Below are 24,911 nucleotides of genomic sequence, written 5' to 3'. Positions count from 1 at the left end.
CTGGCACCAGAGATTTTGTCCGGTGCCCAAACCCGATCCTTCTCCACCCACAACATTGCAAATTCTGCTCCATGTCATTCCTGGCCGCACCTCTCCAAACACGGTTCTAGACGCCCAGCACAGAGTGAGAGAGTGATTCAGATCTCTCCCACTGCCTCGAGCCCACCTGGGTTCCTGTAGAACCGCGCCCGGCTGCCAGCTGGCACTGGCGGCTACGTGCAGTTGGGGTCCCGGAGCTGGGCCCCGCACATGCTGGGACTCACCCCGGAGCCACAGAAGCGGCCGAGCCGCGGCGCTGAGCTGTCGTAGCCGTCATAGGCCTCCATGTAGTCGTAGCCACAGTCGGCCTCCTCCTCCACCTCGAAGGCACGGAAGACGAGCTCCACGCCGTAGCCGTCCTCAGCCACGATCACCCAGTCACAGCGGGCCTGGCTCGGGTAGTTGCTGTCCCCAAACTGGGCATGGGAATAGAGCTCTTTGGTCTGCACGTCGGCCTGCAGCCTGCCCCCGCACTCTGGAGCGGAGAGAGAACCGAGGTGCTCCCTGGGCGCCCGGACCCAGGTGCCAGCCCCACCTGCTTCCCCCCAGCCCCAGCTTCCTACAGAGGCCATTTCACCATCCCATTTTACAGAGGGGGTAAAAAGAGGCCCACGGCTCTGAGGCCAGCACCCCTGAGGTCCCAGGCTGGGTGCCCAAGGCCTGCAGTTCTTGAGCACGCGCACTCCCAACAGGCAAGCACATCAGCCCATCAGGCTTGCTGCAATGTGCAGCTTCTGCCAAAAGAGGGCGACAAACGCACTCCAGAACTGCAGTGGACTGGGCTGGCTCTTGCATTTCGGAGTATTGACTTTGTGGACCGTGGTCCATCTTTGAACGCCCAGTGGGTATCGTCGCAGAGCCGTGCTTCAGACTTCAGGCAGTGCTCCTTAGCCTGGGCCTCTGAGCGCTTTATTAGGATGGTTGGCCTGGATCCAGCACCCCCTGTGTCTAGGCTGCTGGAGTCCACATACAATATAACGAGTAAGCAGCACGGATCTGGCTTGGGAAGCATCGGAAATCGTGGCAGCGAAGCCCTGCACCGCGAGCGCCCCCTGCTGTAGATTCTGTGCTGCTGTCCGGTTCCCAAAACTCGCCCAGCCTAGCCGGGGTCCTACCCTGCCTCTCACCCTTAGTCTCATGTTTGCTTGGGCTCAGAATTTCTTCCAGGCATGAGCGTTCTCAGGGAAAGTCCAAGAGGGGACAGCTGTGAAATGAACAGAGTGGGCAGGACAGCTTCCACCCAGCCCCGGGGGCCTCACCCCCAGGCCACATGGCTGTCTTCCTGGTGGCCACGCACCAGCAGGCCAGAGCCGGGGCAGGGTATTTAGGCCCCCACTCCTGCACCGCTTGTTCTTCCAGGTTTGAGGCCACTGCACTCTGCTCTCCAGCTGTCCCCAGCTGCCACTCCCTCCTCTTGCCCTCCCAGCTGGAGCGGTGATGGCCTTGGGTTCCCAGCCCCGCAGCGGCACTGTCCCCTGTGGAGCCCCTCACCCCTTTGTGACTGCCTTTATTAAGTCTCAAATGATGCCTCTGAGCATGCCCCACTTTGTCTGCCAGGACCCTAACCCTCCTCGGGCGCCCCCCTGCCTGGCCTCTGTCCTCACGGACGAGAGGGTGAAACCTTTGGTCAATGGATTTCAACTTCTCTGTGAGGAGCTACCTCTCCTTGAGGGGCTTGAAAAGATCCCATAAGCTGGGAAGCATTTTCTGCTAAGCAGGGACGAGCCAGACTCTCTAAGGATGCTGGGTGATTTTTTGTGACCCAAGCCATATTTTCTGGCACTGAAAAACAAACAAACAAAAAACAACCCTGGAGGGGTAGGCACCTGGCACAGTGGATACAATGCCTGCATCCCATTCAGAGTGTCTGGTTTCAAGTCCCAGCCCCACTTCCCATCCAGCCTCCTGTTAATGCTTGCCTGTTAATGCAGCCTCCTGGGAGGCAGTAGTGATGGGTGAGTATGGAGGTACCTGCCACCCACGTGGAGAGCCCCAGTGGAGTTTCTAGCACCTGGCTTTGTCCTGGCCCGGCCCCAGCTCTTGGGGGCATTTGAGGAGTAAGCCAGCAGATGGGAGAGCTGTCTCTCTGCCTTTCAAATTAAATAAGGGGTCAGCGTTGTGGCACAGTGGGCTAAGCCATTGTCTAGAATGCCAGCATCTCATATCAGAGTGCCAGTTTGAGTCCCAGCTGCTCCAATCCAGCTCCCTGCTAATGCGCCCGAGAAAGGAGTGGGAGATGGCCCAAGTGCTGGGCTCCTGCCACCTATGTGGAAGACCTGGATGAAGTCCCTGGCTCCAGCCAAGCCCAGCTCTGGCCAGTGTGGCCATTTGGGGAGTGAACCAGCAGGTAGAAGATTTTTTTCTCTCTGTCTCTCCCTCTCTTTCTGTCACTTTGCCTTTCAAATAAATAATTTTTTTTTTTTTACAAATCTAAATAACTCAATGAACACTGGGGGCAGGGGGCCACTGGAAGGCTTACAGGGTCCCACAGTTGTGATGTCAGACTAGGCACTGCAGAAGGTAAGGGTCTCAGGCAGCTGCCAGCTCTGCCAAAGGCCCCAACCTGAGGCCAGGATCAGTGTCAGAGTTGCATTCATGGCTTCTACGGCCAAGGGATGCCGTTTCCACGACTCAGAGCAGAGTCAGTTTTCTTTCTTTTTTAAAAGATTTATTTATTTATTTATTTGACAGATAAGTTACAGACAGTGAGAGGGAGAGACAGAGATCTTCCATCTGCTGGTTCACTCTCCAAATGGCTGCAACAGCCAGAGCTGGGCTGATCAGAAGCCAAGAGCCTCCTCTGGGTCTCCCATGCAGGTGCAGGGGCCCAAGCACTTGTGCCATCTTCTACTGTTTTCCCAGGCCACAGCAGAGATGCTGGATGGGAAGAGGAGCAACCAGGACTTAAACTGGCACTATAGGAGGTGCTGGCGCCGTAAGTGTAGGATTAACCTACTGTTCCACGGCGCTGGTCCCAAGAGTCAGTTTTCTCACTTTCTACTGTTTAGCAAAGCACACCCTGCAAATCCCAAGCATCTTTCTCCAAAGGAGCCACCAGAACAGCTGACATTCTGAGTGGGGGAAACAAGTGGGGAACAGGAAGAGCTGTCAGTTTCCCAAGAGGGTATCAAGGGCTGCGCGCCCCCACCCAGCTCCCAGCTTCCCCAGACCGGCAAGATCACAAATGCAGTTTGAAAGGGAGGGAGGAGAGAAGGAAACGGGCCCCTGGAATGTCCTCAGTTAAGGACACGAAAGGGAACAAGCTCCCCTCTCCCTGGGCTTGCTGATGTTCCCCTTCCCTGATCAGGGGGCTCTGCCACACCCTCCCGGTCACAGCCGGAGGCAGACCTGGCCCTCCGCCCCCTGACCCGTGGAGGCGCGCCTCGCCTCAGGCTGGGTCCGGCCCCGCGGGCCCCCGTACCTGTGCTGTGCACCGCCTGGAAGCCCGTCCTCTGCACCGAGGCGTCCGAGTAGAAGCCAAGGAACAGGCTGCTGCCCGAGGCCAGCACGGGCGCGGGCCTCTTGCTGCCGCAGAAGCGGCCGAGGAGCGGGGCCAGGCTGTCGGGGCCGTCGTACACGTCCAGGTGGTCGTAGGCGCACTCCTGGTGCTGCTCGATCTCAAACTCATTAAACGTCTGGGGAAGCAAGAGCAGGAAGTCAGGCGGGGGCTGGGGGGCGGGCAGCCAGGCTGACCCTTGCGGACATCTGCGGGGAGTGAATGTGACCGTCTGCAGGGCAGACGCGGGGGCTCTGGGAGTGTCAGCGGCAGAGCCAGGCTCTCCAGATCCGTCTCCGTGCACCCTCGAGCGCGGCTTCCCCACGTGACACGAGGAGCCAGCAACGCCCGGGTGCTCGCTGACCAGACTGAATCCCTCAGGGGACCCTCACAGCCTTGAGCTGTGACTAACCTCACCTCACAGGCGGGGAGACCTGGCTTCCCCAGGTCACTCGCTGGTAGAGCAGCGAGGCCTTGACCCAGGGGCTTTGGTTTCAGAGACCCGCTCGGGACTTCTGCGCTCTACTACGTGACCTTGGAGCACAGAGGACATCGATGAGGTTGGTGGAGCGCAGGCGGCTCCCTGCGGGCATCCTCACAATGGCTGACTCAGTGTGCCCATGCCACGCATTTACGGGCATTTTCCCACTTCACTCTGGCAGTGCATTCCCTGCTGTGCACGAGAGGAGTCCTGGAGAACGGCGGCTTGCCCACGCTCACGCGGCTGGAGACGGACGAAGCTGACCTGGACGCCCAGCCAGCCTTCACCAGCCCACAGTTCCCGTCATCATCAGGTTACTCGGGCTCGGCCAGAGCTGGACGCGGGAGCCCCCGCCTTCCAGCTGGCTTCTCAGCTGTCAGGGCAGGCTTCCTGAGTGCTGCTGGGTGGACGGGGGACTAGGGGCCATGGCATCGAGGAGACGGGACAGGGCGACAGAGGACAGCGGCAGGGGATGACTTGGGGCAAAAGACACAGACAGGATATCTTTGGGCGGTCAATCCAAACGAAGAGGGCTGGGGAGTGGCTGCGATTAGATGGAGGTGGGGAGGGGGACAGGTCATGAGCAGGGCAGGCGTCCAGCGGGGTGACAGTGGAAGTGGATAAAGCTCTCCCAGCTTAGGAAAAAGGGAGTTTCGGGACCAGACAGTGGTGGGAGAGACAACGGGCTCAGGGCAGGGGTCATGCACTGGGAGGGAGATCAGGCCAGGGCAGTGGGCAGCACCCCAGGGGTGCATGGCACACCCCATGCTGTTGCCCACAAACACCAGCTTTCTGAGAAACACTCAACTTGCATCTACAGTAGCAAACAGTCAATATATCCACTACCCACTTTCCAAAGAAACATTTTTTAAAAATATTTATTTGAAAGACAGAGAAACAGACAGAGACAGAGAAAAGGAGAAAGATCTTCCATCAGATGGTTCACTCCCCAGTAATCACAGCACCTGGGACTGGGCCAGGCTGAAGCCAGGTCCTGTGGGTCTCCCATGGATGCTGGCACTGCAGGCAGCAGCTTAATCTGCTATGCCACAGCAACAGCCCAGAGAAACATCTTTTAAAGATTAACATGTTGGGGGCTGGCACTGTGGTGTAGCAGACTAAACCTCCACCTGTGGCCAGCATCCCATATGGGCACTGGTTCATGTCCTGGCTGCTCCACTTCCAATACAATTATCTGCTATGGCCTAGGACAGCAGTAGAAGATGGCCCACGTGCTTGAGCCCCAGCACCCAGGTAGGAGACCTGGAAGAAGCTCCTGGCTCCTGGCTTCAGCTCAGCTCAGCTCAGCTCAGCCATTGTGCCATCTGGTGAGTGAACCAGTGGATGGAAGACCTTTCTCTCTGTATCACCCTCTCTAACTCTGTCTCTCAAATAAATAAATAGTCTTAAAAAAAAAAAAAGAAAGAAAGAAAAAAGGAAAAACCCTAACATGTCTGGACAGGTGTTTAACCTAGCAGGTAAGATGCCAGTTAGGACACCTCCCTCCCACATTAGGCTGCCTGGGTCCAACACCCACCTCCAGCTCCTGACTCCAGACTCCTGCTAATGCAGACCCTGGGAGGCAGCAGGTGATGGCTCAAGTAACAGTTCTTGCCACCCATGCACCCATGTGGGAGACCTGGATTAAGTTGCTGCCTCCTAGTTTGGGTCTAGCCTAGCACCCACCCTGGGGGCATTTGGGAAGTGAACCAGTGGATGGGATCCAACAATCTCCACCCCCCCCAAAACACACACACACACACACACACACACACTCGCCTGTGAACCTGGGATGAACACCTCCCTGTGTGTGGTTGCACCACACTAGCCCCAGGGGGCGCCATTCCCTCGCTGTTATCTGGGATTTCTGCTGCTACAGCCAACATTTTCCAGCAGAGGGCAATCTTCTAGTTTCTCCAGTAAACGATCGCCGGCTCCCACACAGATTCCCGGCTATTCTCTGACCCACCCAGGGCGGCCGCTCTCAGGAGCACAGCAAGGGGCAAGCAGTTCCTGCATGGGGAGCCCAGGCACAACAGGTGCCTTCTGGGAGCGCCCAGTGGCCAGGGCTCTACCTTTGCCCCTGGGTACCTGGGGAGCCCCTGCCCCTGCCTCTGCTCCTCACTCACGCGCTACACCCCTCTGCCCCAGCACACACCCTGCCGAGCCGGTGCGAATCCTCTCCGGAGCGACACTTTCTCCTTGGTTCCTTCTCTTCCCCCGGGATTAGTGGTCCCTCACGCTCAGGCCAGCCTTCCTATCTCCGCGGTTGGAACAACTCATGAAAACGCAAAAGCTCTGGAGCACAACAGCTTCTCCAGCGGGCAGGTGGCTTTGCTTCATCCTGCAGGATCTGGGAGTCCCCGGGGGTCCCGTTCCTCCCCTGAAGCAGCCCACGCACCATGCCACTTTACATAAAGGCCGGGAAGACTGTTGCATTTTAAACATTCAAGAGAGAACTTGCATGAAGAATCTAGTCTCCTATGGTTAACTGGGGGAAAAAAATGCAAGTTGTAGAATATGAATAATAAGCTTCTATGTGAGTAGTGTAAGAAAAAAGATCTATATCTTTCCTGTGCCCACACATACATAGTGTGTGCATAGGAAACTTCTAGAAGGCTTCACAAGAAAGTATGCAGTGGTCGTTTCTAGAGTGGGAGTGAGGGACCTGGGAACTCTGGTATCCCAACTTTCTGCACAGATTGCATGAATTTCATGTTACCTTGAGAATATATCGTTTGGTAAAAATTCAAAACTGGACACTACCAAATCTCCGCACGGTGAGGGGGTGGCACTTTTGCATCTCCCTTCCTCTGCACGGCAGCCCCCATGCGATGGGGCTCGTTATCATTTTCACTGTGTGCACTGTGAGGCCGGAAAGGCTGAGTAACTTCCCCACGCGTCAGAGCTGGGAGGTGGCAAACAGACACTCCAACCCCTGCCCGTCCAGCACTCAGGTCCATCCGTGTTCTTACTGAACCACAAAAAACGACTCACGAGTTTCACCCTGTGGCCGGCAGTGGACGAGATGTTCCAGGTGCACTCCCTGCGGCTGGGGTACTTGTCGGGCCAGTTGGGGCTCGCCAGGGTGCCCTCAGCACTGCTGATCTTGTGCACACAGCCAGCTGGGGGACAGGGAGAGACAGAGGCATCATTCACCTGGGGGCAGCACCAAAGGTGTTCCAGGGCCATCTCCCCTCTGGACTAGCTCGGGGTGGAGTCAGTCGGGTGTCCCCACGGGAGGGGTTTGCTGCCTGATCTGAGCCGGCTTCACTGCCTTCCTGGCTGCGGCTCCAGAGCCAGGTCAGCTCTCTTACTGTCACAGTTCATATTGTGGGAAAGTTGGTATTAGGCTAAGCGTCCGGGCTCGGCGGTCAGTTATCCTGGTTCTACCATCTACAGCGTGGGGGACCTGGGCCCATATGTCTATATCTGTGAAAGGGGAGCCGACCTTGCCGGGATGACACGTGGCTGAGATGGGACCGTGCGTGCATGAGGCTCAGCGAGCGCCAGGCGCCAGTGAGTGCTCAGCCACTACTGGCACACAGCGATCACAGGCCTGCCACCACGTACCTCTGCTGGTACTCAGAGCAGTCCCCTCTGCCCGGGTTACAGCGCTCCGAGCAAGGAGCGGGCCCACAGCCTGCTCAGTGCCTAGCACTTTGGCCTGCCTCCATGTTGAGTGTGTAGTAAGCACTGTGTATGCATCTCCTCCATGACTCCTTCCCACTGGCCAAAGAGTACAATTAGCTTAGAGAGGATCTGTGCCGTGCCGGTAAGGGGTGCAGCCAGGACTCGAACCCCACCTGCGCCATCATAGGGCCCCAGGCAGGAAACATGGGGGCTTCTGGCTGGGGCGGGTGGGGGTGCAGCAGGTGCAAGGATGTCCTTAAGAGGACTTCTGCTGCTCAGTGCTGACCCACTCTGCAGCCAGCGAGAGAAGAGGTGCCAAGGGGGTCAGGGACTGGGCTGCTGGCACGCCTGCTCTCGTGCCCCCTGCCCCATCCGAGGGGACCCCACAGGATCTTGTTCAGTGGCAGAGTTTATGTCCCTCCTGTCCTTGCCGCTCTGGCCCAGGCGCCTCCCAGGAACCTGACAATCCCTTCCAGTTCACTTCTGCCCACTTCCCAATCCAACCCCATGACCGACCACCAGGGTCCTGGCCACACAACTCCCTGGACCCCCATGACTCACTCTGCAGGGTTCTGTGGTTGGGGCCAAGGCCGGGAGGCTGCCATGTTTATCGCGGGTGCTCAGACACCCTTCACTGGGCAGGGGAAGCAGAGAACACTCTCCAGAATGGCTGGACATTCAAGGCCAAATGAAGCTGGGGGCAAAGTGCCTCCCAAGTTCTCTACTGGGAGAGCTGTCTGGGGAGGCAGCACTACGGACAGAGATGCTGACAGCAGTGGCATTCAAGTGTTAAAGTGTGCCAGGTCATCCAAAATATTTCCTGGGCATTCTTGTAATTCTCACAAAGACCGTAGGAAAGACGTAGGAAAACTGAAGCTCAGGCTGGTGCCACGGCTCACTAGGCTAATCCTCTGCCTGCAGCACTGGTACCCTGGGTTCTAGTCCCAGTTGGGGTGCTGGATTCTGTCCCGGTTGCTCCTCTTCCAGTCCAGCTCTCTGCTGTGGCCCAGGAGTGCAGTGGAGGATGGCCCAAGTGCTTGGGCCCTGCACCCGCGTGGGAGACCAGGAGGGGGCACCTGGCTCCTGGCTTCGGATTGGTGCAGCGTGCCGGCCATAGCAGCCATTTGGGGGGTAAACCAATGGAAAAGGAAGACCTTTCTCTCTGTCTCTCTCTCTCACTATCTAACTCTGCCTGTCAAAAACAAACAAACAAAACAAAACTGAAGCTCAGAGAAGTAACTTGGCCAGGGTCACACAGCTAATGAGTGGCACAACTGGGATTTAGACCTCGGAGGTGTGATCCGGAGCCTGCAGGTGCCACTGCTGGGCAATAATAATCCAGGCAGGAGAACCAGGAATGGCCCACGTGCCACCGGAAGGGATGAGCTGGCTGTTCTGGGGGCAAAGTGCAGGAGCGCAGCTGGGGGGCTTCCACCAGCCAGCGGCGGCGGCTTCCCACTGCTCCCCTCAGCAAGCAAGCACGCACGTGCACACGGGGGACGGGAGCTGCGGCCTCACCCTCCTTGCAGTCGTGGCCATTGTCGTGGAGCCGGTAGCCGTTCCTGCACCTGCACAGGTAGCTGCTGAACGTGTTGACGCACTCGTGCTGACAGCCACCGTTGTCCTTGGAGCACTCGTCCTTGTCTGGGGAGACAAACGGAACGCACTCTCCAGAGAGGAGTCATGGGTGTGGGACGTCCCTGCCTCCGCGTCCCGGCTGCGCCCCCCCACCCCCACCCAGAGCCCGCCTACCTGAGAAGAAGTGGGCCCGGAAGCCGCGTTTTGAGACCGTGTTGTCCGACTTGAACTCCACGCGCATGTTGTTGCTCTGGGACGTGATGGCGTCGGGCGTCTCGGAGCCGCAGAACCTGCCGTGCAGCCTGGCGTCAGGGGCTAGACCGCTGCGCACCTCCACGAAGTCGTACTTACACACCTGCAAGGGAACACGGTGGGGAGCGGCCCCTGCCCCGGGGGCCAGAGGGGCTCGGCTAGGTGCAAAGCTGGGGGTCTCCCCCTGCTCTTACTGTGCTGGGCACCGGAATGAGCTCCAGAGTGGGGACAGGGGGTCCCTAACGCTCCAGCTGAGTGCAGCGCTTGGAAACCCTTATAACTCTGTACCCGTGCTGCCCCTGATTCTACATAGTGGGCAGCCCCTGAGGTTTCACTTGTAGGGGGAAAAAAGAGAAGAGGAGGAGGGGGAGGCAATTTTGTAAACCTCAGGCACAGTGCAACTCCACTGTATTTTCATGCAGAGACTGAAGCCAAGAGAGGGAAAGACATTCCTCTGAAGTCACACAGCTCCGTCTGCAGTGGTGCAGCCAGGACTAGAATCCACGTTGCCTGCCATGGCACTGACTTCTCTTACGAAGAACTTAACTGCTAAGTGATCCATTGTGTTCTGGGGTTTGTTTGTTTCTGAAAATATTCACTTTAGAGTGAGCCCCTCATGGGCATGGGAACCCCTGGGTGTCAGGGCCATTGGCATTGGGCTCTCCAGTCGGTACCCAAAAGGCCTGCCTGGTCAGGTATTAGGCAGGCTGGTGGTTCCTTAGGGTGAAAACCGCAGCTGGGCGGGGGACAGGCAGGACATGGAGAAGGGCCTCTGTGCCCGGGGCTGGGGGTGGGTGGAGGGCATGTTCCAGCCGCAGGTGCAGGGTGCTACCCAGCCTCAGCTGACTTGGTCATCCAAGAAAAGGAACAGGCTGTCCATGGTGCCCACGTAATTCCCAGCTAGACACCGGCCCCAGGTTCACACCCCAGGGCACAGTCCTGTCCTGACGGCCCCCCACCACACAGCACCTGCCTCCTTCACTCGCCTAAGTCCTGGTTCTCCTAGAACCCACCCGTGACGAGAGGGCCGGAGGGACTGTTCTGTGCAGGACCTGCAGCTGGAGTGCAGAAGACAACACTCTCCCCCTTCTGTCCTGCTGAGATCTATCTAGGACCATGTGGGAAGCTCCGGCTCTCTGCCCCCATCACCATGCAACACAGCCGCCAACCAATGAGAGCGCAGAAACCTACGTCATTGCCTTCCAGTTCAAACACCTCAAACTGCAGGGAGATCCGGAACTGAGCTGGGGCCACCACCTGCCACACACAGTTCTTATTGGTGGGGTACTCCTTGGGCCACCCGGGGCTGGTGATGGTTCCATTCAGCTTGGTAATGAAGCCGCCACAGGCCACTGCACAGGGAAGCAGACACAAGATTGAGTGTGTTCAGTTCTCCAAGCAGCAGCCAAAGTTCTGTTCTTAACAACGATACAAATAAATCTTTTTTTTTTTAACAACTGTGTCCTTTTTTCTGGACAAGTCTTGACTACTTAAAAAAGAGGATGGCAGGGGCCGGCCGTGGTTCACTCGGTTAATCCTCTGCCTGCGGCGCCGGCATCCCATATGGGCACCAGGTTCTAGTCCCAGTTGCTCCTCTTCCAGTCCAGCTCTCTGCTGTGGGCCGGGAGGGCAGTGGAGGATGACCCAAGTGCTTGGGCCCAGGAGACCAGGAGGCACCTGGCTCCTGGCTTTGGATTGGCGCAGTACCAGCCGCAGCGGCCATTTGAGGGGTGAACAACGGAAGGAAGACCTTTCTCTCTGTCTCTCTCTCTCACTGTCTGAAACTCTACCTGTCAAATTAAAAAAAAAAAAAAAAAAAAAAAGGATGGCAGTGGACTTGGCCTGTCTTTAAGTCACATAGGCTCCACATGACTTGGACCAAAGCAGAATCAGGAATGTGAGCACCAGGCTATTCAACATCCCTGGCTTTCACGGACACAGAGATCCTTGCAGGCCAACAAGGCAAAGAGAACCCCGGCCACGTAGAAAAGAGGTAGAAGGGAAATGTGCTAGCAGGTTGAGTTGCACCAAAGGGTTCATCGTTTTTCTTTGCTTCTGTTTCCTACCTTAATAATCATAAGGATTTTACGCAGTCACAGAAGAAAGTAAACCATGGTCCCAGCCCCACCTCTCTAGGGTGGAGGTTATGTGGCAGCTCACTCACAGTCATGAGGGCAGTGCAGGTGCTTCTCCCTCCCAGAGGGAGGTGGATCCTGTGCACGTCTGTCCATCATCGTTACACAGCCAGCCAGCTGCTCCATCCCTGCCCCACCTCCCCTAGGACCGTCCCCCACCCCCTCACTCCAGCTGGCAGGCCCCACACTGACCTTCGCATGTCTTCTTGTCAGGGGCCAGCTCATAGCCAGGGTCGCAGGCACACTTGTAGCTCCCCAGCGTGTTGACACAGCGATGCTCGCACCCGCCGTGGTCTGGCCAGGAACACTCGTCCACCTCTGTTGCAGAAGGAAAGCCACCTGGTCTGATCCCCAAAACTCTGCATCCCAGGGAACCCTCAGCCAGCGTCCTCTGAGAACAAGGGTGGGTGGCTCCTGGTGACCACCTCCCAAGGAACTCCAAGTCCACACCTGAGAAGCTGGCTGTAGTTACAGCAAGGGCTGAGATGCCAAGAATAAAGACAACGCATCTGTCGGCCAGCCAAGGGCTCCTCTGAGATGAGACCAGGCCGGCACAATGGACTTCTCCAAGGTGTCCGGCCAGCACTGCTCGTGTGTGACTTTAAAACACTCATGAGGCTCCATACACAAGACTTGATCAAGGTTTTGATTTTTAAAATTCTTTTTTTGGACCCATTTATTTGAAATGGACAGAGATTTTCCATCCACTGATTCACTCCCCAGATGCAACAGCCATAGCTGGGCCAGGCTGAAACCAAGAGCCTGGAACTCACTCCAGGGACCCAACTACTTAAGCCATCATCTGCTGCCTTCCAAGAAAGACATTAGCAGGAAACTAGAATTGGGAGCAGAGCCATGACCCGAACCTAGGCGCTCCAATGTTACGTAAGCAACCCAAGCAACGTCATCACTGTTGCACCAAGCACCCACCCCAGACTTCACCAATTTTAATGCCATGTAACTAGGCAATACCCCACCCCTACCTTAAATATGTGACTTCTCAGAAACATTAATTAAAGGATCAACTAAAGGGCCCATTTCTAGATTTATAAGTATTTTCTAGATGAGCCAGACCTGTGATTTGGCATTTTTCTGAGTACTCTTAAGAGGTGCACATGGTAACAGAAAACACTCTTAGGTTAGCCAAAGGTCCTGGGAGAAGCTGCAGGATGAGGCCACTAAGAGGCTCAGCACCAGCAAGTGTCTAGTGCTGTGTTTGGGATAGTTGGACACTGGCAAGCAGATGTCACGGGTGCCATCCAGAGGAAGAGTACATGAGCCACTGGAGCGTCCTCCCGGACATATTAGTCCCTGCACCACGGAAGACAAGGAAAGCCCCAGGACTGGGCATCTCCAGGAAGAGGACTGGAAACCAAAGGAAAAACGGAACTGTTGCTGAGCGGGGGTGCATCTCTCCATGAAAGAGGGCTTGCAGCTGCAGCCTCACGGAGCTAGCGGAGTCCGGGGGTAGGGGGGCAGCCAAGCATGGAGACATCTTGTTCAAAGTCCAGTCTAGGAAGCAGAAAGGGCACAGAGACAGGGCATGAAGAGCTTTGGTCCACAGAGCCCTGGAAGGTAAGACAGAGCAGGTGTGGCGCCCACTAAATCCTCACCACACATTAAAGAAACTGGGACATCAAAGAGCCAATAAAGACCTGAGAAGTCTCTCTCGCCAGCTCAGGCAAGGATCCTTTTAAGGACTTTGCTGGGAGATGGCTTTTCAATCCTCCCAGAGCTAGGACGCTTGTTACTTTTCAAAGGTTCTGTCTCGGGTGGGAAGTCTGGCTTCGTGCAACCGCCAAGCCATTTAGTCCTGCAGAAAATGCGGACCCTGCAACCAGCACAGCCTCTCAGCTCTGCTGCCTTCCAGCCCAGGGGACCGCTTCCTCCCCATCCTTCCTGTCTGTCCCGTGCACATTCCTCGCTGGCCTGCTTGCTCCTCTCGGGGGAAGGACCCTCGGAGCTGCCCCCTTGTTTCACACAGTGGGGAGTGAACTTGGGCAGCTGTGAGAGCGATGTGTCCTTAGGCTCAGCAGAGGCTTCAATGACTTGATTCTTAGGGGTGCCTGGGCTTCGGAGAGAGGCCCAGCCAGGGAGTTGAATTGGTGCATGGCCTCAAATCAATGAAGTAGTAAGAAGACTCCAGCCTTAAAAGCGAGTTAGACCCGGGTTGGGTCCACCAAGGGGTCTTCCCCCAACCAACTGGGAAACCGCTGGTGATTCAGCCTCTGGGAGCCTCGACCTGCCTTCCAGTGAAAATCCAACTGCTGTTTCCAGGGTCGTGCGGATTGAACACGGTGCACACAGAGTGCCCAGCACACAGAGCTCTTGCCGTAGACAGCAGTAGTAGTGCCTGAGGACAGGAAGCAGACAAGGCAGGAACAGGGCCAATGAAGGGAGCGGCGGGAGGTGGGGAGGGCAGAGCTGCCCCGCGGGTGCCGGAAGCTGGCTGGCGGGCAGAGGGAGAGGGCAGAAGGAAGTTGAGGAACGAGCCAGGCAGAACAAAGATAACAGAAGCCCAGGCAGGGGCAGGGGAGCCTCTGATGTCAGAAACCGTGCTTGCTGTGGGTAGGACCAAAGAGGAAGAGAGGGCCCCAGGTGAACAGGACTCGGTGGAGGGAGCGGGGCCGGTGGAATAGATTTCCTCCACAGCAGAATGGGAGTTGTTTGGCCCAGGAGCCTGGGTGAAAGGCAGACTTGTACACCTGTGCTGTCTCCAGCAAAGGTGACAGGACAGTGGCCACGTGTCACCCTGCTCCCGCTTGGATGGGGTCCCTGGTGTCTGTGCGAGGCTGGCGTGTGCATTCCTCGGTGCTGCCTTGTGGTGACATCTGCTCCAAACTCTGGCTCCTGCTTGTTCTGTGTGCAGGGACCAAGGCCAAGCCCCTCAGAAATATCTGGGAGGGCACGGTGGAAGCAAAAGGGCCTGGCCGAGCCTGGCGGGCGCTCTGCTTCTTTGCCTCCTCTGCTGGGATGAGAGCAAGAAGGGGCCAGTGTGTGTAATGGGAAGGCTCAGGTAGGATCCCAAAGTGGCTGCAGAGAGAGCGAGAGAAAGGGTCGAGGGGGCACATCCCCAGCCCTTTTGAAGAAATACCTGGAAAGAAGCCGGTCCGCCCCGGCTCCCAGCACGCCGCAGTGGCCCATCAGCTCTGGGACGGGGAATGAGAGGGTCAAGGAGGGAATTCTTGCATTCTTTATGGGGACCGGGCAGGGAGCAAAATGGCCCAGCCAGCCCTTGCAATACTGCTGCTCTCACCCAAAGTAATCAATAGGCTCTGGGGCTGGCTGCCATCTGGCACCAGCAGAGGGCTGCAGAGGCCAACTGGCACCCTGGCCCATGTCCCGTGCCAGCTGGGCCCTGGGCAGAGCCTCCTGCCAACTGGCACTGGGGCAAGAGCTTGCTCCAACACTTCTGCAGGGCCTTTGTCCTTCCCCTCCCAGTTTTTTCCACTAGGGAAGTCCTGACATGGGTGCCAAGTGCTTTGTGTCCACACGACATCCCCCTGGTGGCCTTGCCAAAGGAAGGCGGGGCCCAGGTAGCGGGCTGCAGCCGGCCCCCAGGCTATCCTGTCTGATACGGCCGCCCTCTCCATGCCTGGCTATGGAGCAGGGGAATGTCACCGGCCTGCCCTGGGAGGTGCTGTGAGTGTAAAACCCACCCTGCATCTCCAAGATTTAGCATCTCTAAACCCCCATCAAACATCTCATTAATACTGTGGATACTGGGGACATATTAGGTTAAATAAGATCTACCATAAAATTAACTTCACCTGGCCGGCGCTGTGGCTCACTAGGCTAATCCTCCGCCTGCAGCGCCGGTACTCCAAGTTCTAGTCCCGGCTGGGGCGCCGGATTCTGTCCCGGTTGCTTCTCTTCCAGTCCAGCTCTCTGCTGTGGCCCAGGAGTGCAGTGGAGGATGGCCCAAGTGCTTGGGCCCTGCACCCTCATGGGAGAACAGGAGGAAGCACCTGGCTCCTAGCTTCGGATCCGCACAGCGCGCCGGCCGGAGCAGCCATTTCGGGGGTGAACCAACGGAAGGAAGACCTTTCTCTCTGTCTTGCTCTCTCACTGTCTAACTGCCTGTCAAAAAAAAAAAAAAAAATTTAACTTCACCTGTAACCCATTCCTGCAAGAGGGCTACTAAGGAATCTGCAATTACTTATGTAGCTCTCCCTCCTTTGGGCCCTGCCTCTGATTTCTGTTGGACAATGGGTCACAAGAGCACGGTGTCTCAGCTCACTCACCTTGGGTAAGGGTGCCATGTGAGGCAGGCAGCACAGCTAGCAGGTGCCTAAGCCACGGAGGAGGAACTGGAACGCCACTCACTCATTGCTCGGTGTTTATGGAGCCTACCGTGTGCCAGGCACTGGGAATCCCCTGGATCCAGTTACAGAAAAGTCATGAGGCCTGCTGGCAAGCAGAGCTAGGAAGAAGGCAGGCGGGACCACTCCCAGAACTTCCGGTGCCAAAGTCAGCGCCTCCCCCCCCACCCCCCCGCCCCATGCCCTCCTGGGGTGGAGAAGGCAGCGGGGTGACAGGTGTCGGAATGAAATCACAAACATCAACACAAACTCCCTGGCCCCTCCCTGAGGCTTTTGGGTCTCCTTAGTGGAAAGACAGTGGCTTGTGGAGTCCTGCAGCCCTGGATTCTACAGATTCTTCTAGCTTTGCCCCTGTTAGACCCGATCTTCCTCAATGGGCAAGTGGTGTGGCAGTAATGCCCACCGGGGCGGGATGGGGGTGGGGGTGGGGGAGCTGGAGATGCAGTGAGCTAGCGAGTGCATTCTGACACTGGCTGCACCAATGCATGCCATGCTGGCCCCCGCACAGGCCGAGGTGAGGTCTCTGCAGCTCCCGAGCCCTCCTTTCAGACGCGGGAGTGAGGCCAAGGTTGTGTGTCCCCACTTTTCCAAATGCCGCTCTCTGCAGCTCCCCTTGACAGAACGGGACAATAAGTTGGGTCTGTGCACCAAGTCAGGGCAGTGGGCTTCAGTGACCACTGCCACAGGCGTCTAAAACCACGCCTGCAGATTGAAACGGGCGTGAAATGGGACACTGGGGAGCCTGGCCCCGCCAGCAGGCCTCCACCCAACTCCACACAGCGAGGTCATCACCAGTTGCTGACTGGTCTCCTTCGCCCCCTTGGGCTGTTGAGGGCACTGTGTTTTCCCCTGCAAGCCCAGCCCTGTCCATGGCACCCATGCGCAGTGTGATGAATGCTGAATGGGTGTCCACAGTGGACAAGGTGGGAGCAGGATCTTCTAACCCAAAAGCGGAGCTGGTTTTCGTGGGTCCCTGGAGTACATCAAAGCTCTCAATTCGGTTCCCTACACCAGTGCAGCATCACAGAGATACTCCCTTCCATGGCCCGACTGGCATCTCCAATACCATGAAAGAATCAGGGGGCCGGCGCTGTGGCACAGCAGGTTAAACCATTGTCTGCAGCACCAGCATCCCATATGGGTGCCAGTTCGGGTCCTGGCTACTCTCACTGCAATCCAGCTCCCTGCTAATGTGCCTGGGAAAGCAGTGGAAGGTGGCCCAAGTATATGGGAGATTCAAAGAAGCTCCTGGCTCCTGGCTTCAGGGTGGGCCAGCACAGGCTATTGCAGCCATTTGGGAAGTGAACCAGTGGATAGATGATTCTCTCTCTCTCTCTCTCTCTCTCTCTCTCTCTCTCTCTCTCTCCTCTTTCCTCTCCCCCTCCCTCTCTCTCTCTCTCTCTCTCTGCAACTCAGCATTTCGAATAAACAAATCCTTAAAAATATAATTCAGAAAGTCTAGTTGCATGTAGTCACGGGCCAACAGTCAGTCATTACTCAGCACGGCGCGTGATATTTGGGACTTACACTGAGAAATCGTTTTCTCTGAAGTTCAGATTCCGCTGAGCACTGGGCTCCTTTACTTCCTCACCTGGCGACCCTCAGCTGGTTCTCTCGGTCGTGTGCATCACTGGTGAGCGGCAGACCCCAGAATGAGGGGTGGGTGGCCAGAGGTGGGCAGCTCCCTCCCCGGAGAACCAACCACAGACCCAGGGGAGAAAGGCAGGGGAAGGGAAGCTCAGCAGGACTGGCACAAGTAGAATGAGACGACGATAAAACATCCAGAATAAAAACCCCACGATTCTTCAGCCTCCCAGAGCTGTCCACCACCTGGGCCCTGGGCCCTGGGCCCTGCGCCACCGTCACCAGACACGGCAGACAAGACACTGCGGTGGGACTGAAGGAAGGATTTGGAGACGGAAGGGTCTCCTGGATTTCTGGGTGGGCCTGGAGTCATCACAAGGTCGTATAAGGGAGAGAGAGAGGAGGAAGGTCAAGGTTAGAAGAGGAGACGTGTGGGGCTGATGCAGCACAGCAGAGGGAGACACTGCCTGTGAGGCTCAAGTCCCAGCTGCTGCTGGCCCGTGGCTCACGCCGTGGCCTGTGGCGCCTGCATCCCATATGGGAGCCAGGTTCTAATCCCAGTTGCTCCTTTTCCAGGCCAGCTCTCTGCTATGGCCCGGGAGGGCAGTGGAGGATGGCCCAAGAGTTTGGACCCCTGCGCCCGCATGGGAGAACAGGAAGAAGCACCTGGCTCCTGGCTCTGGATCGGCGCAGCGCCGGCCGTAGTGGCCATTTGGGGGGTGAACCAACAGAAGGAAGACCTTTCTCTCTCTCTCTCACTGTTTATAACTCTACCTATTTAATAAAAAAAGAAAAAGTCCCAGCCGCTCCGCTTCTGTTCCAGCTCCCTTTTAATGCACCTGGGAAGGCAGCAGCAGATGGCTCAAGTACTTAGGCCCCTGCCACCCATGTGGGAGACCCAGATGGAGTTCCTGGCTTCCGGTTTTGGTCCAGCCCTGACTCTGTTGTGGCTGTCTGGGGAGTGAACCAGCAGATAGAAGACCCTTCCCCCTTGCCCCGTGCACTCTACCTTTCCAATAAATAAATAAACCTTAGGGGAAAAAAGCTGGAAGAGAGGCGGGGAGCCTGGAAGAGGCGTGAGAAAGACTCAGCAATATGGCCGGCTCTGAAGAAAGAAGGGGACCATGAGCCAAGGAATTCAGGCGGCTTCTGGAAGCTAGAAAAGGCCAGGACATGGATTCTCCCCTGGAGCCTCCGGAAGGAACACGGCCCTGCCCACACCTGGACCTCAGCCCAGTGAGGCCCATTTCAGACATGCGGCCCCCAGAGGACGGCGGCACCGATGCTGCACCGTGGCCGTCCCATACGGCGTCAGCGGGGAATTCGGCATCTTCACTGCAATAGAAAATGTCTCCCACTTCTAGGGACGGCAGCTGCCTCAAAGGCCCCTTTCCCCGGCAAAGGCCACGAGTGGAATCAGCCACTGTGCCGCTGCATTCACTTCCACGCTTCCATTTCCTCCTGGCGACAACCTGCTGGCTCTTCTACAGCAGGAGAGTCTAGAGCTCAGAGAAGAGGTGCAACCTGCTCAGGGCCACCCACCCAGTGTCACTGCTGTCACCCGTGTCACTACTGCCACACTGGAAGGGGGCTCCCCAGGCTGGGAGACACAGGACACCTGCAGTCTGGTCCAGCATGGAGTGGAGGCTGTGAACTTCCTTCCAGGCATCTCAAGTGAGGTCACCATGTCCCTTACCTTCTGCAAACACAGATGACCTGTGGCATACACGTGAAGTATGCTTGTTGTAGCCTGGCTTTTTTTTCCCTCACACCGGCACTGTGGTGTAGAAGGCTTAAGTCTCTGCCTGCAGCACCAGTTCAAGTCCCGACTGCTCCACTTCCAATCCACTCCATACTAATGTGCCTAGGAAACCATCAGAAGATGGCCCAAGTACTTGGACCCCTGCAACCATGTGGGAGACCTGGGTGAAGCTCCTGGCTCCTGGCTTCAGTCTGGCCCAGCCCTGGCCATCACAGCCATTTGGGGAGTGAACCAGCGGATGGAAGATCTCCCTCTTTCTCTCTGTCTCTCCTTCTCTCTATGTCTTTGAAATAAATATTAAAAAAAAGAAGCAACTACGTTTTGTCTCCAATTATTTTCAGAGCATTATGATTCTTTCTCTGTTTACATTTTGCTCTCCTTTGAATGTCTTTAAACAGGAAAAAACAAAACTAATCTCCCACGTTGTTTGGCACTTGTCAGCGTATAATGCCTCTCTGCAACCACTACACTGGGTCAGGCAAAATGAGCAGATTCCTTTCTCCCTCCTTGACAGAGAGGAATACTGTGTCTTTATTACAGACAACTGGCTGCCTGCTCAGGGTGGCACAGACTGCAGGGGCTCCTTCTGACACCCAGTCTGCTCATGCAGAACCTGGGAGAGGGCCTGAAATAAGGTGCAGAAGTGGAGACTGGGAGTGAGGGAAGGACCAGGGTCTCTGGGTTGGCACAGCCAGGGCTTCCTCTTAGGGTGTGGGCCCTGAGCAGGGAGGGAGAGGGCACCTGCCACTCAAAGGAGGTGTGGAAGCTCCTCATCAGGGCCGCCAGAGGCAGTGGGGGTCTGGTCCCACCAAGACCCCACAGCACAGCAGATGCCGAGGCCACATGGAGGCTGCTCCTCGCTCTCTCTAGACCTACACTGACCTGGGTGGGGACACAGGTGGGGGGGCTGGCCCGTCAGCAGCTCAGGGCCAGGGTGGCCTCTGCCCCGTGTCAAGGGATGAGAGTCACTCTGGAAAGAGGTTGAGCTGGAGGCAGGGTTTGCGTCCTGGACCTGCCCCATGACTGACCGAGCCCATAGGGCTAGCATGGGAACTCCGGAACCTCATGTGCACCAGGTGCCCACCGCAGTGGCTGGAGCACGGAGGAGCTCACTTAGTGCTGCCCCTACACCGACATGCCCCGTCCCCGTCTCATGGTGTCCGCTGACCGCATAAGCTGGCCGAGTCCAGTCTCCAGGCAGAGCACCGTCTGCTGTCTAGAAGCCAGGGCTGGGCCTGCTCCTCAGCTGCCGTGAACTCCATGGTGTGGGGGAGTCCCCACCTCCTCCCTGCAGGGAGCCCTGTGGGTGCTGTGATTCATAAGCATGGGGAGCAAGACTGCTTCCGGAAGGGGAGACAAAGGCTAAGTCATACCCTTGAAAAAACTGGCAGCAAAGCCTGCTTTATTGATGGAGCCGTCGGACACAAACTTCATCCACAGCCTGTGGGAGCTCGACTTCACATCCTCCGGCTTCTCGTAGCCGCACAGGTGGCCGAGCAGGGCGCTCTCGGCCGTGGGGCCGTCGCGGATCTCCAGGTAGTCGTAGGCACAGCTGTCATGCCTTTCGATCTAAAGGGGACAGACAGGGGCCCTGCAGATGACGCCAGAGGGCTTGGCTTGGAGGTCTGTGATTGAGATGGCTTGATGGGCCCCTTCTAGAAATCTATCCCAGGCCAGCACGTGCCGGGCTTCTGCAGCCGGTGTCCCTAGTTGTAGAAGGCAGGGGTGAATCCAGCCTGGAGGAGACTCCGAGGAGACAAAGAGGGGAGAACAAGTTGACAAAAGCCCCACGGAGTCCTGCCTGGATGCTGGCCTCCATGGTAACCCTCCCCTCCCCAGCAGACCTCAGACGGCAGGTGGGCCTGAAAGGCCTGAGATGCCTGCTTAGCTTCCTGTTTGATTTTTTTTTTAAGGGAAACTCATCTTTATGGATGGGTTTACTGGCCTCCCTCCAATGCCCCCTAAGAAGGTGATCTGAGCACGCTCACCTCAAAAGCCTGGAAGGTGAGCCCCACGTGAAAGCCCTCGGAGACGGTAATCCTCCACACACACTCCTTGGAAGGCCTGTAGTCATCGGGGTAGTTGGGAGACTGGATCTGGCCGGCATCTTTGTTGATGTCTCCACCACAGGTAGCTATACAAAGACACACAGGACCAGTGAGGGGTCGTCCCTGGTCAGAGCTCACCAAGGAAAGTGGGTGGCCACTTGTCACCACTAGGAGGCGCCACATACCAACATTTTCATCAGTTCAACAAAGACTACCACCAGGAAAGGATGATGGCATGTTTTCAACTCTGATTTCTTTTCATAGAAAGAAAATAACCACATAGAGCAGTGGTTCTCCACCTGCACTGTGCAGCAAAACCACCTGGGAGATTTGAACTGTGGAAACTGGAGCTACATCTCCAGGGTTCTGATTCAAAGGGACCTTGGGTGTGTGGGGGGAATGAGACGCAGTGAAGTTTCCCAGGTGATTCCAATGTGGATGGCAGAGGGTGGAATGGCTGGTCCTGAGGAACACGTGGGCACACAGGCAGACGCACATGCACACGCATACACACGTGTACATATGTGCACTTATGTGCCCATGCATACCTACACGGGCAAGTGCATGTTTACACACACACAGGCACACGCACACACACACACATGCACAAACACTATTTCTTTTACAAAAAACCAAAATGTTGACAACTCCAAAATTCCATAAGTTAAAGCGGAAGATGGCCTCCATCACCGTGCAGCAGCGTGGGGAGGGGAGTGAGCCAGAGAAACTCAGCTTGTCAAACAAACAGGTGGGTGGAGCCCAGAGCCAGGGCTCCCTCTGCTCCGCCCCCAGCCTCCAAGGCCCATCTGAGAAATGCCACTGGGGATTCCCTGTTGTCGGCCAAAAGTCTTCTTATCCCAGATGAAAGAAACACGGGCCCAGAGAGCAAGCACTCTGCTCAGGCTCCCACAGCTGCGCAGGGGCGGCTGCCTTCCACAGAGGTCCACCCCCCGACCTGCCACCCCCGCCCAGGGGACCCCACACCCCAGCGGCACTGCACGGAGGGCTCACGGGTGGTGACAGGTTGACACCACCAATTCCGAGGTGAGCACAGCTGGCCCCAGCTTCCAGAATGTCATGGGACAGGGGCTGTGGGGTGGACCCTCGCGGTGCAGTGCGGTGTGCTGGGGTGTGTACGGGGGGAGCAGGAGAGCAGGCTGCCCGGGAGCCACCCCAGCCCGGCTGCCATCACGCACAAACCTTCGTACACGGCAGAGAAGCCCCTGCCCAGGATGTTGCTGCTGCTGCGGAACTCCACCCAGAGCCGGCTGTCTGTGGACAGCAGGGGCTCCGGGACCTGGTCGCCACAGAACCGACCTGGAAGGCGGAACACAAACAGTCAGCCCACCTGCGACAGCAAGCAGCTGCTCGCCGCTGAGCCAGAGCTGTGGCGTTCCACACGCGGCTCCGTGTGAGCGGCGACACGCACCCTGCAGCACGCACAGGGTGAAAACAGCCAGGCCGGCCACGCGTGTGCTCATTCTGGAGAATTCTGGATTCCAACTGACCCAAGTGCCCAGGGCACAGCCACTGAAGTAGGGCAGGCCAGGCCGGGGGCGGGGGGACGGACTCGGCCTTCCTGATCCATTCGGACCACAGATCAGCCGGGGTCTGTTAGCATTGGACGTCCATGGTTCTGCCTGGTACCTACCGTGTGAGTCACTGAAACCATTCACTAAGCACTGGGCAGCGTGGGGGAGACGAGAAGTAACTACGCCTGAATAAGATGTGTTTTCTTGAGGGACAATGGAAATACTCTGAACTTGATTGTGATGAACAAACTAAAAGCCATCAAGTGCAATTGGTTAACAGTGCACTGTTGGGGCCGGTGCTGTGGCGTAGTGGGTTAAACCGCTGCCTGCAGTGCCAGCATCCCATATGGGCACTGGTTCTAGTCCCGGCTGCTCCACTTCCAGTCCAGCTCTCTGCTGTGGCCTGGGAAAGCAGTAGAAGATGGGCCAAGTCCTTGGGCCCCCGCACCCACATGGGAGACCTGGAAGAAGCTCCTGGCTCCTGGCTTCGGATTGGCACAGCTCTGGCCGTTGCGGCCAACTGGGGAGTGAACCATTGGATGGAAGACATCTCTCTCTCTGGCTCTACCTCTCTCTGTAGCTCTGTCTTTCAAATAAATAAAACAAATCTTTAAAAAAAAAAAAAAAACACAACAGTGTACTGTGCAGTGCCCAGCTCATATCTCAGTATTCTAGCAGGTATTTAGTGGACACTCGTAGTGCTGGGGCCATGTGAGACACCACACTAGCGACAGAGGGGGGGTGTGGGTGAGAAGGGGAGGAATAAATGCCACAAGGACACTCCCTAGTGGCCGACTGCAGCACCCAGTCCCGGGCAGAAGAGCTGCTAATCTCCTGTGACTTCCTTCCGAGGCCCGCCACCTGTAGCCTTGTGGATTTGGTGAGCTTAGTACTGTGATGAAATGAAAATGCTGCTAGCATTTGGCAAGGCTGAGCGCATCAGGAGCTGTAAATTCTCAGTAATGGTTCCTCTGGCACGGCCACGTAGTGTCGGTTAGCGCGAGTGAGAAGGTGCTGCTGACCAGGGAGGGGACGGCACGGGACGGAAGGCAGGAACTCCTCCTGAGCCAGCTCCGCTGCAGTCCAGCCTTCTCCTTTTAAAGCCCCAGTTGTTGCTGCCACTAAGGATTGGTTTCCAGAGAGAGAGGGCCTGGGGCTGCCTGCCTGGCTGCCCAAGGACCCAGCTGCATAAGAAGAACCACCCAGCACCCCGGGGCCCACAGCACACCCCGCTTCTGCTCACTGCCCAGAGCAGCTAGGAACTGCGGGTAAACTGCATTTTACCACCTTGGCGGAGCTGGATGCGATAGATTCAATTGCCAGTCACTTCCAAGCACTCCTCCCCAACTGCTGTGCAATTCTTAACTAGGTCCGTAGACCCTAGCAGGAGTTGGTCCTCCCCTCTTGCTACCGACCCGGCTGAGCCAGCCCCTCTACTTCCCACATCAACTACTATCATCAGTCCCTTCTCACAGATGAGAAAACTGAGGATCAGAGAATTTAAGTCTCAAAGCCGTATGTGGAAACAGGATCTGAACCTCGGCAGTCTGAGTCTGGGGGTGCACCATCAGTATCCCCTCCATCGTCATCAACACCAGCACTGCTACCACCATCACTGGGAGCTTCTCTGTCCTGCATGCAACTCGGAGCCTGGTGCAGCTCTGGGTAAACAGACACCCAGTCCACTGCCCCGCAGGGAAGCGGGCGGCCAGGACCGAGGGTCAGAGCCAGACTGTGGAAAGGCCAGGCAGGGCGCTCGGATGGGCTCATCACTTCTGCTTCTGTGACGGGCTGCCCTGCCCAGCGAGCCGCACACGACACTGATGGGCCAGCCTGGCCTCTCTGCACTTCTCTCCCATTTCAGGGAAGCAGGGACAGGGTTTTGTGCATGTCACGGTGACAGAGAAGGGCCCCAGGACACTCGTGCACCCAGCAGCCCTCGGGAGGGGCTCCAGCTGGCACGGGGCGGTCCTCAGCACCCCACACCGCCACCCTGCTCCCCGCTTCAGGAGACTCTCTTAAACAGCACTGAAACTGGAAAAGCAAGCT

The 24,911-nt window shown here is 57.0% G+C and overlaps 1 protein-coding gene across 1 annotated transcript in view; it reads right to left on the bottom strand.

Annotated features, from left to right (window-relative positions):
- The window catches only part of TLL2 (tolloid like 2), a 139,847-nt gene that overhangs the window by 3,311 nt on the left and 111,625 nt on the right, over positions 1-24,911 (bottom strand). Inside the window, exons 10-19 of the mRNA XM_070057473.1 lie at positions 22,531-22,647; positions 21,271-21,416; positions 20,656-20,851; positions 11,807-11,932; positions 10,671-10,831; positions 9,402-9,582; positions 9,168-9,293; positions 7,014-7,141; positions 3,461-3,674; positions 264-514 (exon numbers count right to left, since the gene is read on the bottom strand). Coding sequence (XP_069913574.1) covers positions 264-514; positions 3,461-3,674; positions 7,014-7,141; positions 9,168-9,293; positions 9,402-9,582; positions 10,671-10,831; positions 11,807-11,932; positions 20,656-20,851; positions 21,271-21,416; positions 22,531-22,647 — 1,646 coding nt within the window. The remainder of the gene's footprint in view (positions 1-263; positions 515-3,460; positions 3,675-7,013; positions 7,142-9,167; positions 9,294-9,401; positions 9,583-10,670; positions 10,832-11,806; positions 11,933-20,655; positions 20,852-21,270; positions 21,417-22,530; positions 22,648-24,911) is intronic.

This window comes from Oryctolagus cuniculus, chromosome 15 (genome assembly GCF_964237555.1).
Source record: "Oryctolagus cuniculus chromosome 15, mOryCun1.1, whole genome shotgun sequence".
In the NCBI taxonomy this organism is placed as follows: domain Eukaryota; kingdom Metazoa; phylum Chordata; class Mammalia; order Lagomorpha; family Leporidae; genus Oryctolagus; species Oryctolagus cuniculus.
This window is presented reverse-complemented; position numbering and strand designations above follow the sequence as displayed.